The 18,022-nt window shown below is 34.0% G+C and overlaps 1 protein-coding gene across 3 annotated transcripts in view; it reads right to left on the reverse strand.

Annotated features, from left to right (window-relative positions):
- Window positions 1-18,022, reverse strand: part of LOC126879181 (zinc finger protein 271-like) — a 35,413-nt gene that overhangs the window by 11,844 nt on the left and 5,547 nt on the right. For all 3 annotated transcript variants that reach the window (XM_050642223.1, XM_050642222.1, XM_050642221.1), the window contains exons 2-4: window positions 13,118-13,437; window positions 8,646-8,765; window positions 4,550-4,669 (exon numbers count right to left, since the gene is read on the reverse strand). In XM_050642223.1, the coding sequence (XP_050498180.1) occupies window positions 4,550-4,669; window positions 8,646-8,765; window positions 13,118-13,373 (496 nt within the window). In that variant the 5' untranslated portion in view covers window positions 13,374-13,437. The remainder of the gene's footprint in view (window positions 1-4,549; window positions 4,670-8,645; window positions 8,766-13,117; window positions 13,438-18,022) is intronic.

Below are 18,022 nucleotides of genomic sequence, written 5' to 3' on the forward strand. Positions count from 1 at the left end.
AAGGATATAAGACTCGTTTCAAACTTATATCTCCAACAAAAAGCAACAGTTCGATTCGAAAATGAACTGTCCGAAATCTTCACGGTTGAAAAAGGAGTCAGACAGGGTTGCATACTGTCACCAACATTATTTAACATATACTCTGAAAACATCTTTAGAGAGGCCTTGGACGAATCAGAAGATGGTATTGCAGTAAATGGACAACTTATAAATAATATTAGATATGCAGACGATACAGTATTGCTGGCAGATAGTGCGCAGGGGCTCCAAAGGATCATGGATAACGTTGTAGAAGCATGTAACAAATACGGCCTAAAATTAAACTGTAAGAAGACAAAAATAATGATCATTAGTAAAAACACCAACATAAACGCCCAAATTATAGTAAACAATACACCCCTCGAGAGAGTACAGAAAATATGCTACCTGGGCTGCAACATTAAGGATACTTGGGATCATAGCTACGAAATAAAAACTCGTATTGAAAAAGCCAGAAGCTCTTTTAACAGTCTTAAAAAATTCTCTGCAACTTGTCTTTAAGTATCAATATACGCATAAGAATTCTTAGATGTTACGTCTTTAGTGTCCTCCTATACGGAGTTGAAAGCTGGAGCCTGACAGAAGATGCCATAAAACGGTTAGAGGCGTTTGAAATGTGGTGCTACCGACGTATGTTGAGGGTCTAATATATACACCACACAACTAATATAACTATTCTCCAGAGGCTAGGAAAAGACAAAGAAATAATTAACACCGTAAAGAACAGAAAATTGGCTTACTTCGGCCACATTATCCGTAATGAAAAATACCGACTGCTGCAGTTGATTCTACAAGGCAAGATTGAGGGCAGGAGAGGCCCTGGACGTAGACGTATATCCTGGCTGGCCAATCTTAGGAAGTGGACTGGTCTAACGTCAACTGAACTATTTCGAGCTGCCGTAAATAGAATACGATGGGTCAATGTGGTCGCCAACATCTCCAGAAGATAGGCACTTTTAGAAGTTAATCCGAACCTGGATTTTTCTTGTGATTAGTATGTCGGTCGTTTGGGTTTTGGATGAGACACATGTGTACCAAATATCAAAAAAATATACAGGGTGGTTCTAAAGTTATGGCTTAGGAAAGAAATTGGCAAAATCGATAAAACACCCTGTAACTCGGTTATAAAAGTCGGTAGGGCAAAAAATGTAGTATGCCTAGAACCGCCTCGGTGACCTCTATTCACCGTTAAAGTATTTCCGTTTCCCAATTAAACACCCTGTATAATTTACTTGAACTCCTAAGTGAAGCATATAGAGGTTCAGTGAAAACGCTCCATCGGGTTCTATTTTGCGCCAAGGCCTTCACCTCATTCTAAGACTTTCCTTGACCTCTTATCTCGTCCATGATGGATCTTCTCCAAGTTTGTGCTGGGCGACCTCTTTTTCTTTTTACTTAGGAATTCCAATCTAGGGCAGTCTTTGCAATACTGGAATTATTTTTTCGGAGTCTGTGACTGATCCAACCAGTGGCGCACCTAGAATTTTCCTCTGGGAGGGGTTGGCTTGGACACCGAATTTTTTTTGTATTGTTTATGAAAGACAAATTACATTTTCCTTCTTCTTTTGCCCTTTAATTCGTCCAATTTTGAACATAGGCTTCCCCCAGTTTCCTCCATTCGCTTCTGTTTAGTGCTTTCTGTTTCCAGTGCGTTCCTCCTATCTTTTTAATGTCGTCTCCCCATCTCATCTGGGGTCGTCCTCTTGCTCTCTTTCCTGTCCATGGTCTCCATTGTTGTATCGTGGTATTCCACCTATTATCCGTTTGTCTAGCATTATGACCTGCGAAGCTCCATTTTAGCCTGGCTATATGTTGTCCTGCGTCTTTGACTTTTGTTTTATTTCTTACCCAGTTGTTTTGCTTTTTTCTGTCAATTTTACTCCATTGCTCTCTCCATGGCTCTTTGTGTCTTCATTATTTTATCCATGTTTGCCTTGGTCAAGGTCCATGTTTGGCATGCGTATGTGAGAATTGGGAGTATGCACTGGTCAAACACTCTTGTTTTTAAGTATTTTTGTATTTTTTTATTCTTTAGGATCCATTTTAATTTTCCAAATCCTGCCCAGGCTAATCTGACCCTTCTTTTTACCTCCGCTGTTTGGTTTTCCTTATTTATCCTATACATTTTCCTATAAGCGAGGATATAAAGCACTACGTAATGAAACCTTTTGCATTCGATTTGGGAGAGCTTTACGAAAATTCTTAAATGCTCGGCATGAGGGACAAATGAAAATTGCATTGTTGTAAACGGAAAATGCATTTTCGAAAGTACTTCTTAAAGAGTTAAAAAAAAAACTCGGAAAATAATCATGGAAATGAATTCAATTTTCATACTCGGGGGTTTTGAGGTTCGCTGAACAGGAATATGGGGTCTGTGAAGCTGTAAGAGGTACCTGGTGCCCGGTATCCCGGTATGCACGTCGTCTCCTGGAGTTTTATGGAAATTCATTATGAAAATCATTAAAACTTGTTATTCCGAGGTTTTTGAGGTTGCTGAACACGAATATTGCATGAAAGATGCTGTATCAGGTACCTGGTGCACGGTCTCTACATCGTCTGCTGAAGTTTTGTAGAAATTTGTTATAAAATTGAATAGTGAGTAACAATAACAGTAAGTTATTTTAGTTCAGAGCGCATATTATGAAAAAAAAAAAATTAAAAAATTTTTTTAGTATTAATATTTTTTTAGATATAAATATGTTAGAACCTCGAGTATATGATTTAAACTCTCAGTTGCCTTAAAACCCCCGGAATAACAAGTTTCAACAAAGTTTATTACGAATTTCCATAAAACTCCAGGAGATGACGTAGATTCCTGGCACCACGTACTTCTTACAGCTTCTCTTACACTTTGAGATGCACTTGGGAAAATGCATTTTCCGCCTATAAGAATGCAATTTTCATTTGTGCCTCATGCTAAGTGTACAAGAATTTTCCTGAAGCTCTCCCGAATCGAATGCAAAAGGTTTCATAACGATCCGTCTTACTTTAAACAAGTTAGAGGTTTAGGCGATTTTAGTGCTTTTTTTCCTCGCCTACTACTATTCTTTATATATCTTTTTTATATGCCCTGGGAGGGGTTTTAACCCCCAAAACCCCCTCCTGGGTGCGCCACTGGATCCAACCCTACTTTCTGGACTTCTACCCTCTTTTGTTGGGTCAGGTGTAGTAGATCTTCGTTTCTGAAGATCTACTACACTTATATTTGTTATCACACACAGATAACTTTTGTTATCTGTGATAACAAAATTGTAGGCATTGATGGGTAACATAAGTATTGAATTGTAAGATTTAAAGTAAGATATAAAATAAATAAAAGGAGATCAGAAAGAAGAGAGGAAATTCTAAGAGTTACAAGACATTTTTTTAAGTTATACTTCTTTAGGCGCGATGGGAGTGAAATTTAATATGTGCGAATTCATCAAAAACCTTGTTCCCCGGCGCAGACGCATTATACCTTTGCTCTGATTGGGTGTTCAAATGACATGACAATAATTGTTCAATATGGAGGTTACGGATAAACAAATATTGTATATTAGTTTTTATTGTTGTGAGGACACAGACAAAAGCAAGTTTATAATTGTAGTAACTTTTTAAATAGTTTTTAAAAGCAACAGGTACGTACTTAATTGCAAATGTTTCAGTATTGTAATAAAAAATTACATAGGTACTTACCTATTTGGAAAATGTATGTACCTATCTATTAGTAGGTAATGATTTGATTTACATAATTTGATTACCAACAAAATTTCTACCACTCTTCATCTAATATACTTACCTATTGTTTTCTTACTCTATGTTTTGTTGTATTTGAATATTTTAATTCCCTTTGTGAACACACACACACACATAAAAATCAAACTAGTTTGATTAAATTCAGAACGGTCAAACAGTAAAACGTTCAGTTAGTCTACCTTCCCACATGACAAGTACGTGTAAGTGGTCAAGTCGGGTGACGGGTGTGTAAGTGGATTTCAACTCTAAGGACGCGGGTTCGAATCCCAATGCAAGTTTTTATTTTTTTATTTTTTTTTATACATTTTATGAAACAGAGATTTATACATTCTCTATTTCATTTGTTTGATTTCGTACGAGTGGTCGTTAAACTTAATATCTTTTGATCACTGAGTGTGTTTTAATGAAAAAAAGAGTGTTTCAAAGATACATTTTATGATTTTGAATATATTTGTTACATAATTTTTTTCTAAAAAATGGGTATTTAGTTAAAATTTTTGCCAACAATTATTGTTCAGAAATCATTTCTTTGGTGCATTTTTCAATGGGTTTGTGTGTGTTTTATTCTTTTATTTTTTTAATTTTTGGTATTGTTTTAATAAAAATGTTTGGAAAGTAGTAAGTATTAAAATTAGTTTAATACTTAAATAAAATATAAATAAACTGTTTAAAGTACATATATTAATTTCGTTGGAATCATATAATAGAAGTATAACTTCTTACGTGCGTACAAAGTACACACAGGTTCTTTTTTTTATTACTATATTTGTCTCACCTGAACGATCTATGGGTTCTGTTTCCACCTTCATGTCATCAAGACCTATTGATGAAGACAGCTGATTCTTCTGATATGGTTCGTCATTTTCCTTAATAATTTCAATTTTAATTTCTGCATCTATAAATAAATGAAACAAAAATATTCAGGAATATCTAATAAATATTTTTTTATTACTTAATAAAGGAGGATTTTATGTTTACAAATTTATCAAAAACGATATGAAAATCTTTTAGTTCGCTGGCAGACGTAAGTAAATTCTTATTTTAAATTATTCTTATTCTAAAATCTACACAAGTGACATTCATTTTACACAGAAAAATATTCCACTAGTAAAAATCAACAACTGCCCTCTTCCATAAGCTGACGATGCTAAATATCTTGGCACGCGTTTGGCCCGACGGCTGACTTGGAAGAAGCGTATGTTCACCAAAAGAAAACAGCTATGCCTTAAATTTAGCAAAATGTATTGGCTCATTGGTATACCAATATTACATGAACCCTTAATACAAATTATGTAAAAATAGAAAAATTGTGCTGGGCAGGTCACCTCATAAGAACGGACAATAACAGAACACCTAACAGAACGCTTAACGGAACTATGGTGGGACGTCTGCCAGTAGGAAGACCAAGGAAGCGGTGGATCTACGAAGTGAGAACTGATGCTAAAGAGATATTGAGGGTAGACAACTGGAGTAGAGCAGCCAGAGACAGAGATACTTAGAGGCGGATGGTGGGGGAGGCCCAACCCCGACTTGGGCTGTAGCCTGTAGCGCCATAGGAAAGATTGGCTCATTGGATACAAATCTAAATTATCATTGGACAACAAATTACTGTTGTATAAGGCCATTCTTAAACCTGTGTGGCCTATGGTATACGATATTTAGGAACCGCAAGTAACTCCAACATTGACATCCTTCAAAGATTTTAAAACAAAGTGTTGCAAGCCTTTGTTGATGTACCATTCTACATCCCCAATAGGGCTATTCTACACGACTTCAAGCTGGAATCCATCAAGGAAGTCATCTACCACTTCAGTGTTCATTACAGTGAAAAAGTGTCAGTGCACCCTAATGTTGTCGCCAAAAGACTAAATTATGTGCCCGACGACAACAAAGTGCGTAGACTAAGGCTACGGCTCCACGGGCGGGAAATTGACGCTAGCAGTAGCAGTAAAATGAATTTAAGGTTCCGCGGAACGGAATAGGGATAGCCGAACTGTACCGACTACAGGACTTGTGCGTAGTCGGTTCAGTTCGGCTATTCCCATTCCGTTCCGCGGAACCTTAAGTTCATTTTACTGCTACTGCTAGCGTCAATTTCCCGCCCGTGGAGCCGTAGCCTTAGACGCCTGCTGCCTGCCAACCTGTCTAGAGGACCCAGATAAATTTTACCTTTTAAGTAAATATAAATACTAACAAGTATTTTTGGTAGTAGATTTTGGAACTAGAAATGAAGCTGGAGATGACATGATAGAATTAGCAACAGCATTGGATATGGCGATTGTTAACACATTCTTTAAAAAGAGAGAAACTCAACTTATTACCTACAAAAGTAGACAACATCAATCCCAAATAGACTACTTCATGATAAGGAAAGAAGACATACGTTAATGCAAGGACTGCAAGGTAATAGTTAGTGAAACAGTAAGCCGACAACATAAGCTGCTTGTTCTGGACATCGAAGTAAAAAGCGAAACTAAACAAAAATATCGGAGAGGACCACAAAAAATCAAGTGGTGGATGCTAAAAGATGAGAAGGAAAATGGCCAATATTATTAGAGAGACGGCTATTGAAATACTTGGGAAACGACAGGAAATAAGTTTGAGGATAAAGAGACTTGGTGGTGGTCAAATGAAGTACAAGGAAAAATAAAAGAGAAGAGAAAATTATATAAAAAGTGGCAAGAAACCAGATCGGACATAGATCTTCAAAACTATATGCTCGCCAAAAAGGAAGCGAAAGTAGCGGTAGCAAAAGCTAAAGCAGAAGCGTATTCAAACCTATACGATCAACTTAATACCAGGGAAGGCGAAGCAAGGATATATAAAATAGCCAAACAGAGAGCAAAGAAAGCAAGAGATTTTAATCAGATTAGATGTATCCGAGATGAAAATAATAAAATCTAATTCACGAAAAGGATGTCAAAAAGAGATGGAGAAAGTATTTTGACAGTTTATTAAATGAAGAATTTGACAGACAGCCTGTGGAGTTAACGGAGACAGTAACAGCAATGGTTACCAGAATAACAAACGAGGAAGTGGCTCAAGCGCTTCAAAAAATAAAGAAAGGAAAAGCAGTCGGACCAGATGATATTCCTGGGGAAGTATGGAGAGCATTGGGAGAGACAGGAATAAGTTGGCTAGCAGGTCTATTTAATAGAATTATGGAAGTTGGACAAATACCAGACGAATGAAGAAGCAGTATATTAGTACCTGTCTACAAAAACAAGGGAGACATACAACAATGCACAAACTACAGGGCTATAAAACTACTTAGCCACACCTTGAAAATATGGGAGAGAGTAATTGATAGACGGATACATGAAGAAACCGAAATATCCGATAATTAATTTGGCTCTATGCAGGACAGATCAACAAAAGATGCAATTTTTATTGTAAGGCAACTGATGGAAAAATACAGAATACAGGAATATATCATATAAGAGACCAACGCTCATATGGTATTCATTGATCTTAAGAAAGCATATGATAGAGTTCCTCGAGAGATTCTGTGGTGGGCACTCAATAAGAAAGGAGTCCCTGGCGAATATGTAAAGATTGTGAGATATATGTACGAGGGAGTAACGACTAGTGTTAGAACAGATGTGAGAGAGACTGATAAATTTCAGGTGAAAGTAGGATTGCACCAAGGCTCGGTGCTTAGTCCGTATTTATTCTCATTAGTTTTGGACCAGATAACAGCGAAACTACAGGGTAGTATTCCATGGTGCCTAATGTATGCTGATGATGTAGTGTTAATAGGAAATAGTGAAAGAGGCTTAGAACAAAAACTGGAACAGTGGAGACAAGCTCTTGAGGAAAAAGGTTTAAAACTTAGTAGGACAAAAACAGAGTATTTGGAATGTTCATTTAAAGATGGATTTACTACAAATAAAATGGTATCTTTGGATGGTGAAATAATTGTGAAAAGCAATAGTTTTAAGTACCTAGGATCGATATTACAGAGTAATGGAGAAATAGATGGAGATGCATGCAGTAGAATTAGGGCTGGATGGATGAAGTGGAAAGAAGCGAGTGGTGTGTTGTGTGACAGAAAAATTCCAATGAAGCTGAAGGGAAAATTCTATAAAACAGCCATAAGACCGGCTATGATGCACGGAACTGAATGTTGGGCAGTGAAAAAGAAAGAGGAACAACGAATGCATGTGGCGGAAATGAGAATGCTTAGATGGATGAGTGAAGTGACAAAGAAGGATAAAATTAGAAATGAGTATATTAGAGGTCTCTAGGTGTGGCACCAATTGATGCCAAAATGAGAGAGCATAGGTTAAGATGGTTTGGTCATGTTCAACGTCGAGACGTTAATCACCCAATACGAAGAATAGCTGAAGTGCAGATTCCTGGAAGGAGTAGGAGAGGAGGACCAAAGAAGACCTGGGGGAGACGATAAGGCAGGACATGTTGGTAAAGGGGATTAACATTGATATGATCCAAGATAGAATTGTGTGGAAAAAATGCAATTAGGGAAGCCGACCCCGCATAGGGATAAGGCAAAGAGAATGATGATGATAAATACTAAAGAGTACTCTAACAGTCAATAACACATTAAATTTAAATTTAGCTAGTTTTTAAAGGTCACTTACTGGAGGGATACTCTATATCTCAGCCTCACATTTGTCATAGCAAACACTTATTGCCCTTCAGACAGATTGCAGAATCCATTAGGAGTTATAAAAAAATCTTGAATGGAACCGAACATCAACGCCGAATGATGTTTAAGAATAGATATAGGTATGAGTTTCCCATTTAACAATGTTGCAATGTGAACAAGAACGCCAGCGCCAACGAAAAGTTTATAAATTGGCCTTACAAGTTACATATATTTTTGTAGTAATGTTTAATATTTGTCTCACCTGAGCAATCTTTTGGTTCTGTTTCCACCTTCATGTCATCAAGATCTATTGTTGAAGACAGCTGATTCTTTTGATACGTTTCGTCGTTTTCCTTAATTATTTCAATTTTAATTTGTGTATCTATAAATAAATGAGACAAAAATATTTAGGAATAATAAATAATATTTTTTTAGTACTTAATAAAGGATTCTTTTATGTTTTAAAATTTGTCAAAAACAATATGCAAATGTTTTTGAAGTTATACTTTTTTACGATCGAGGGTGAAATTTTATAATTCCCTGGCGCATGCGCAGACAGACAGTATGTAGTTCGTTGCTAATCTTTCAAATTATGTATGTATCAGCGCAAATAAGCCATTAAAAGAATATATTAGTCTTTTTAGTAAATGTATTATTTAATATAATTTTTGTGTAATATTTTATAATAATAGTAAGTATATTTACTTTAAATTTTAAAGTATTTTTATACTTCACTTGGTCTATTAAATTTGTCAGTATGTATGAGAAATCTTGTAACCTGTCAAAGCAAAGGGAGTATAGCTCAGTGGTAGAGCGTTCGACCGGAGAACGAGAGGTCCCTGGTCCCTTTTTTTATTTTTAGTATCGTTTTAATAAAAATGTTTGGAAAGTAGTAGGTAAGTAAAAATTAGTTTAATCTTTAAATACAAATAACCTGTTGAAAGAATATTTATTTCGTTGAAATCATATAATAGAAGTATAACTTCTTACGTGCATACAAAGTACACACACACTCTTTTTGTTTGCTGGCAGACATAAGTAAATTATACCATTGTAAATTTTGAATTAATTCTAAACAAATATCTTACTTGGCACTGTAGAAATCTCTTGATTAATGAGCAACATGGATTTAGGCAGGGTAAATCTATGTCTACAAATCTTGTTTTGTATCATGATTACATTGTCAGAGATTTCGAAGATGGGTACCAGGTGGACTTCACTTTATACTTATTTCTCGAAGGCCTTTGACACAGTAGTCCATTCTTTACTCATCTTAAAATTAAGATGTATTGGCTTTCCTGAGTGGTTTCTTTCATGGTTGAGTAGTTATCTTGATGAAAGAGTTCAGTTTGTTTTTATAAAGGGTTCACTTTCGATTCCTATCTTGGTCAGTTCAGGGGTCCCACAAGGCTCACATGTGGGCCCTCTTCTCTTTAACTTGTTTATTAATGATATTTCCGAGGTAATAAAAGTTTGTCAGTTTTTGCTATTTGCCGATGACCTTAAGCTATATTTCAAAGTTTCAAATCTGTCTGATTGTCCAAGGATCCAGGAAGACAATCCTATACAATTGGTCTCTTTCCAATTGTCTTCAGTTGAATAAAGATAAGTGTTTTGTTATATCCTTTAGCAAATCTAAAAATAATGTTGTGTTTGACTATCACATTAATACAAGTCTTCTATCAGGAGTGACTGAAATAAAAGATTTGGGGGTGTTATTTAACAGTTCCTTGTCATTTATCCCACACATTAACAATTTGTCAAGTAAAGCATACCGTAATCTAGGTTTTATCACAAGAAACTCTCGAGATCTTTTCGTACCCACATATAGAATTTTATATATTACTTTCGTCCGTAGCATCCTGTCTTATGCTTCTATAGTATGGTCACCATACTATTTTAACCATATTTACACCCTTGAAAAAGTTCAAAATAAGTTTCTCCGGATTTGTGCTTATAGATTAAACTTAAAGAACATGTCTTTGGTGGAACTAAGGTCAAGGCTAAATATTAGTTGCTTAGAAGACTACAGAACTAAATGTGATTTAATTTTTCTCTATAAACTACTTGACCATACCACCGACTGTTCTAATTTATTAAGTCTTGTCAACTTTAGATGTAACACTACAATTCTTAGAGACATGTCAGTATTTTCTATAAAACACTATCACACAAACTATGGCAAATTATCTCCAATTAACAGGATTCAGACACTGGGAAATGACTTTAGTCAATCTTATGATCTGGTGGATATAAAATCTGTGAGATTTGAGCACTGCCTGAGTATGTTAGGAATCGAAGATTTTCATTTTAATAATATTTTCAAGAAATTTAAGTTACTTAAATTATAATCATTTGTTTAACAATATTTAATAATTATTTAATACTTAGTTTAGTATTTGTGTTATGGTTAGGATACTTTATTGTTGTTAAATTTTTGTAAAACGGGGACATTTCGTAATAAATAAATAAATTACCACCATTGTAGCAAAATTCGCTGATGACACCTTCAGACAAACAAAGTGTCTAAAAACATGGCATATCAGGGTTAATGAAACGAAATCTACGCAAGTGACAATCACTTTACAAAGAGAAATATTCCACTAGTAAAACTCAACAACTTCCCACTCCCATAAGCTGACGATGCTAAATATCTTGGCATGAATTTGGACCGACGCTGACTTGGAAGAAGTATATATTCACCAAAAGAAAACAACTCATTACAGCAGTATTGCCTCATTGGTATACCAATATTACAAAGAACTCTTTATTTTTTATTTATCAACAGGCTATCACCCAATTAAATTAAAATACAGTCAGGGCCGGCGATAACGGACCTGCAAGGGAAAAGAGCTTTTTTCTGCTTGTTATTACAGTCAATTTAAAAATTTTAATCATAAAAACTAGGAACAATAAATAACAAACGATTAACAAAAAATGTACAAAACACAAGGATATTAAGTTATCACACGTAGTTTTTAAGCTGAGCTTTAAATTCTCTTGGAGAACTATAACAATCTAAACTTTCCGAATATTGGTTAGCAAACCTAGATGTTCTAGACAAGAAGGAGTTGTGTCCATAGTTTGTTCGATGGGGTCTAACGTCTTTATGGCAAATTTTGCAAAAATACAAACATTGCACTGGGTAGATCACCTCATAAGAATGGACAATGACAGAACACCAATATCTGCTTGTTTTTTAAATCCAGCAGTTGTATTTCAAAACTACCAATGCCAATTTTAAAAGAAGAAAATTTCAACTCGTTTATTAAAGAGGATTTTTGATAAATGCTAAAGTTTGCAAATGCTAATTTAATAAAATAACATGTAATTTTTTTCTACCTAGTTTTTTTTTAGAACAAAATAATATTGTGCTTTCCGTGGATATTTGTTTGTTTAAAAACATACATGCATAAAAAAAAGTTTGTTATTTGATAAGTACCTTCCTCTGGAGCTGAAGATAAGAGCCTTAAGCTCTGTGTACTCGACTTTGTTGTATGGAATAGAAAGCAGAACACTAAAAGTGGATGATATAAAGAAATTGGAATCATTTAAGATGTGCTGCTACAGAAGGATTTTGAAAATACCCTGGATCAAACGAGTTACAAATGCAAAAGTGTTAAGGAGGCTACAAAAAGATTACGAGATCATAAAAAACATCAAAACAAGAAAGCTGGAATATTTAGGCCACATTACCAGAGGTGGGAAATAAGAGATATTATGGCTCATAATGCAAGGCAAAATTAAGGGTAAAAGATCCATAGGAAGACGAATAATTTCCTGGCTGGGAAACCTAAGAGAGTGGTATAGTTGCAGCTTAGTACATCTTTTCAAAGCAGCCGCCAATAAGATATGGATAGCTATGATGATAGCAAACCTCTGATAGGAGAAGGAACTACAAGAAGAAGAAGAGGATATTTGTGTGAGAGCCGCACTTAAGGATATTATTTACTAAATAAATATTAAAAAAACTCATACAGAAGTAAAAACTTCAACTTGTATTCTGGTATAAAATCGTTTATTTAAAAACTATCTAAAAAGTCATCCAAATGGATTGCAAAACATTTTCATTCTAATTCAGAACATCTTCAGTGCCTAGAATGAAGTATTTCCACGTTAGACTAAAGAAAAAGGTTAAAATTGTGACTGTTATAATGAAAAAACTTGTGGGATTACTTACATTCTGCAGAGTAGTTTGAAACTAGCACAACATTAAAAGTGGTAACCCCATAATATTTGGTTTAAATATGTTATTTTAACAAAACATGGTGACTACAAGTCGATGTTATTAGATATAATAGAACACATGCTCAAAAGGCAACATGGTTCCCTGCTCGAAAATGCTAGGTACTTGCCAGTACAATGGGCACAGACGAACTGAGAAATTAGGAAATGGACATTCAATATGACAAGAGTGACATGACATGACAAAATAAAGCCAATTTTTGGTTAAAGCTTACAAAGTGTAATTTGGTTTTGGATTTGTAGTAAAATGTAAAAGTTGTTATTAAATATCTGAAAATGCGATTTAAATTATTTAAATATTATAATCTATTGTAATTGTAAAGTCTCAATTAGCAACTCTCTATTCCAGAAAAACTTATGGATTTTATAGATTTAATGTGGGTATAATTTCATGTTACAAAATGTGACGTCATCGAATGTGAAATGACAAGATGAAAGTTAAATTTGTATTATGTATTATATAAATATTATGTAAACATAATTTATTACCTTCTTTGAGTATTTGGTTTTCTTCGATAGGTACATCTTCTCTTTTCTCAATTTTTATATCCTTAATGTCTATTTCAGGTTTCAGTTGATAAAAGGGATTAATATCCAGAGAATCCTCAATTCTACTTGTATCTAAATCACAATGAGGTTCCTTTTTTAACTCAATATTAGAGTTCCCAACCATCAAATCAGTCTTTTCATTTTTCTTTGACTGGTGCATACTAACATGTTCAAGTACTTCTAGTTTAAAATCCATTTTTCAGTGGCGTAGCTAGTATTGGTGAAACCCGGGGCGGTAATCGATGATGGCACCCCAAATCCTACAAATAAAGATTGTTGAAATCAACGAAAATCGGATAAATTTATGTTATTAATAATGAAAAAATTAAGAATTATAGTTAATGAAATTGCAGTAAATAGCAGTTCTTTATTTTTTGTTTTACATTATACGAATGAATTAAAATATTTCTTTTTCTAGCTTTACTAGTGGCAAACTTTGAAATCACTTTTTCTATATTTGTTTTGTGTTTCTTCATGTTCCGTAGTTAATAAACCGTGATTATTTCTCTCACATGAGACAAGAGATACACAAATGGTCATAAACAATTTTCATGCAACCATGAAGTTGGGAGAGATTCCATGAAATCCCATTCCACAACGAATTTTACAAAGTCTGTAGCTATCCATTTAGAAGCTGTAATATTGGCCGCTTATAAATCTCTTCTGAGCCTTGGCATTTCTCGCAGACGGTCTGCTTCTGATATCTCTTCATGGTAACAGTCACAAACTGTTGAAACAGCTAATTTCTACTGTTCGTAAAAAATAAAGTGTGTGTCTGCACAAATTTGAACAATGGAGCCATGGTTTCGAGTTCAACATTGAATAGGTTAAAACATTCCAAGGTATCCTTTCGAAGTGCGGCTAGAAGCGTGAGTTCTGTATAGGTAGCTAACTCACCATCCATTCGTTTTTGACGTCGAATTCGTTTTTCAGTGGTAGTGTCGTAGTCCTCATATTTTTTGTGGCAAAATCAATTGCTTCATCTATAATATGATCACATTTTTCTTCAATATAAAGACGAAGTGCCTCTACTTTGGCCACTGATTGATCAACGGATATGCCTTTATTTAGCAATTCAATCTGACAAAAGTTTATTTCTCTTAGTACATCATTCCAAAAGAAAAGATAACAAAGAAATGTTAACACTTTATTTCCTGGGTCTATTTATCCTCATAAGTTGTCACAGCCTGACCACTTTTTGTTGCTTGAATAAGTTTTATTCTTGTGTATCAAATTCATACACATAGGCTCACGAAGAGTATTCTTTTTCTCATGATCATCTTTCAGTGCGTCACAGTTTTTCGATTTCTTTCTAACGCATTAAATTGTATGTGGCAGAAAAAAAGGCACGTCCGTGATTACAGACATTTACAACATTTATTCTAGTTGTCGATAGATGGCGCCATAATAAAAAAAATAAATTTTTGAATTAGATAATAATATTACAAATATAATCTGTATAATTTATAAGACTATACAAATCAAAGAAAATACCATTTTATAAATGCAAGAAACACATTTGATTTGTTTTTATTCCAAATTGAAAATAAAATGTGCCAACTGTCAGATTTAACTAAAATGTCATGTTAGAATAAATGTCATAAATGTGTATTATCACGGACTTTTGTGTATTATGTATGATACACATAGGAGTCAAAGTGTTAAATTACACACAGCGGGCATAAGGTTATGTGCAGCACCTGTGTCTAAATTTTCTTGTTGATGACATAATTCCTCATTTGCAGCACTATCAAAATGTTCTGCCAATACTTTAACTGCAGCATAGAGAGCACTCCAACGCGTTGTGAAAAGTTGTTTAACAGATGCCCTGCTGTAGGGGAAAGGCGGGCAAAACGGGGTAGCTGCCTAAAACGGGGCACCCCCTTTTTTTTTCAATATCACTCGCTCCATCTATACGACGTTAATGAAATTATATTATAGACGCCTGTTTACGCCTTCTGTCATAAAGCAGATATAATTAACTGTTAGTCGATTGTTGTGAAGAGTACATGTGCATTTTTAGTTAACGAATTTATAATATCGGCCGAAAAATAATCCAACTAACAGTGAATGTGTTCTAGAGTATTCGTTTGTCATTATGTTAAAAAATAAAAACTTGTAATAATTTAAACAGGTCATAATCTCAAAATCTGCTCTTTGGGCAAAATGGGGTACCAATAGGTAGGGTAAAATGGGGTACCCTTTTTACCATACCTCAAAAAAGTAGAGTCAGATTCAGAAGGCGAAGATAGTGACACTGACTGGTTCTGCTGAAACTTTTATTCAAGTCCCACAGAAGGATGGATAAGCTGATCCAGTTTCCTTAAATGGGCTAAAAATGCATGTGCAGGTGTAGAAGATGAGGATGATGAAGTAGTACTTGTATGCGAATTTTGTCAACAGGCTTTTCTTGGTTTAAATTTGGTACCCCATTTTGCCCTAGACGACGGGCATAATGGGGCAATTTACATTAGTTTCTGTTCTTTCATATAATAAAAAAAACTTTCGACTTTTTTTAAATTCAAAGTATATTAATAAATAGTTACTACTATAACAATGATATTTGTCTTATTTTAAGACCTTAAAAGTTACAGATTTTTTTTAAATCCCAATTTAAACCTTAAGTACCCCATTTTGCCCGGCTTTCCCCTATCTAATAAACACTTCCCAGCAGCTAATGGAAACAGGAAAAAAATTAAAAATCGCCTATACAGTTCTGAAAAATGTTACACCAGATGTATTTTGTGCAAAAGAGTGCTGGCCATACAAATTAATTAAATGATCAATACATTCAACAGAAATGGCCTTTTTGTTTTTTGCTTTAACAATAGATTGTATTCCTTCATGTATGCTACTAATAACCGGCACACATGGATTCGCTCCCAACCCCTATAAAACCACTTTTATTGTACACGAGTTGGCTCCGAAACTCATACCCCAAAAGTTAAGTTATGACCGAAGGGTTAGGTCTTCCTACCTGAACCCGGGAGCGAATCCATGTGCAGCCCTAATAACAGCTGCATTACCGTATCCCTTTGAATGGCACTTCATAACATCCAAAACATCAATTTCAAGCTTCTTGAGAATTTCTATACTAACTGGTTTTTTCCTTTTAAAAGTAAAATTCCAAGAAAGGCCTCTTTGACCTCAACTTTTCTTGGTTTCTTGCATTCACAAAATAATATCGAATTGTATTTTGATTGTAAAGTGAATAAAGTTATATAGTGCAGTCACTGAAGGTTTTCACCTCCGATTTCGTTGAACCTCCATCGATTTTCATGAAAATTGGTGAGTAATTAGAGGATATCTCAAGGAACAAAGGTGACATGATGCCAACTTGCGCTTTTACCCTGGGGGTGGATGCCACGCCTTCTCGGGGATGAAAATTATTTTATTAAAAATAATACCATAAGTCGATAGAGGGACAAATTATAAGCAAAATTTGTTATATAAAGTTATTAAAATAAATCAACACTTTTTGAGTTATTAAAGACTAAAGATTTTATTTTTTCGTAAAAAATGCATGCTTTAAATCGGTTTTTCACGTATAAATCAAAAACTATAAGCTTTTACAAAAAAGTTATTACCTATTACTGAAATTGAAGATAATAAAAAATTGAATACATTCCTCACATAAAGAACTAAACTAATGTTAGTTCAAAGTGAGTTATTGGCAATTGAATGTGTATTTTTTTCGACGAGTACAGCTTCATAACAAGGTAATAGCGTCAAAATTAAGCAAGTTATAATGAAAATAAAAGAACCGTTTCGAATTTTTTAGGAAAAAGTAAAAAATAAAACATACGCCATTTCCACAAAAATTAAAATTTATAGTAATCCTTACAATAACTTCTTTATATTAGCATAAGTAATGTTTTCGATAATTTTGACCGGTTTAGAATGCATATTTTTGAAAAAAAGATATTTAAAAAAATCATAATTTTTAAAATTATTGTAATTCTCATATTCTTTTGATAATAACTCCAAAAATACTCAATTTTACGTAAAAATTATATATAACCCAATTTTAGTTTTTTCTGTGCTAAATATTTTATAGTACCCTCGGAGATCCGTGGAAAAAATTTACACCCAAAATAACAAAATTCAGTTTGGCAACACTGTGCGAATGTTGATAGTAACATATCCTTTTTAAGATAAGCACAACTGTAATTTAGTCCAAACAAATTAATATATTTTTTTTGCCAACAAAAATGAGATTTTTCAACCAAATAATGTTTCAAATATGATGTGCAAAATAATTTTTAATTGGGTTCTGCTAATGGGCTTGCTTTTTTGTCATTAAATTAAAAAAAAACTAAATTTTACTCATTAAATCAATGTTGTCCGGTTATCGTCTTAATTATTTTAACTGTACTAATATCCGTTGAGTATTTATGAATGATTAATAGGTCGTTAAAACATTTTATCTGTAGCAGCTTCTGGAATATCTTAAAAATATCGAATTTCATTGATAAAATGCGCCTATTCCACCGATCTTCACTTCGACAATACCTGTTTTACTATTTCTATAGGGTAAAAAATAACCGAGATAGAAACGTTTAAATCTTAAATTTTGCTGTGGGAACCATGCAAGCGGGGTCATTTAACCTTTTATTTTTAAAAAAATAAGGGGTTTAAAAGATTAGGTTCAACATGCTTAAATAACACTTGGAATTAACTTTCAAACAGTTTTTAGATGAACCTGATATCGTAAACACCAACGGACTTAGTAAAAAAAACAATAACATTTTTTGGAAAAATTTTTAAAAGATAAATTTTGAAAAAATTTTGGAGCATAAATTTTAACGCTATCAACATGTTCGGGGGCTCATTTAATAGATATTT

Source organism: Diabrotica virgifera, chromosome 1, assembly GCF_917563875.1.
Source record: "Diabrotica virgifera virgifera chromosome 1, PGI_DIABVI_V3a".
In the NCBI taxonomy this organism is placed as follows: Eukaryota; Metazoa; Arthropoda; class Insecta; order Coleoptera; family Chrysomelidae; genus Diabrotica; species Diabrotica virgifera.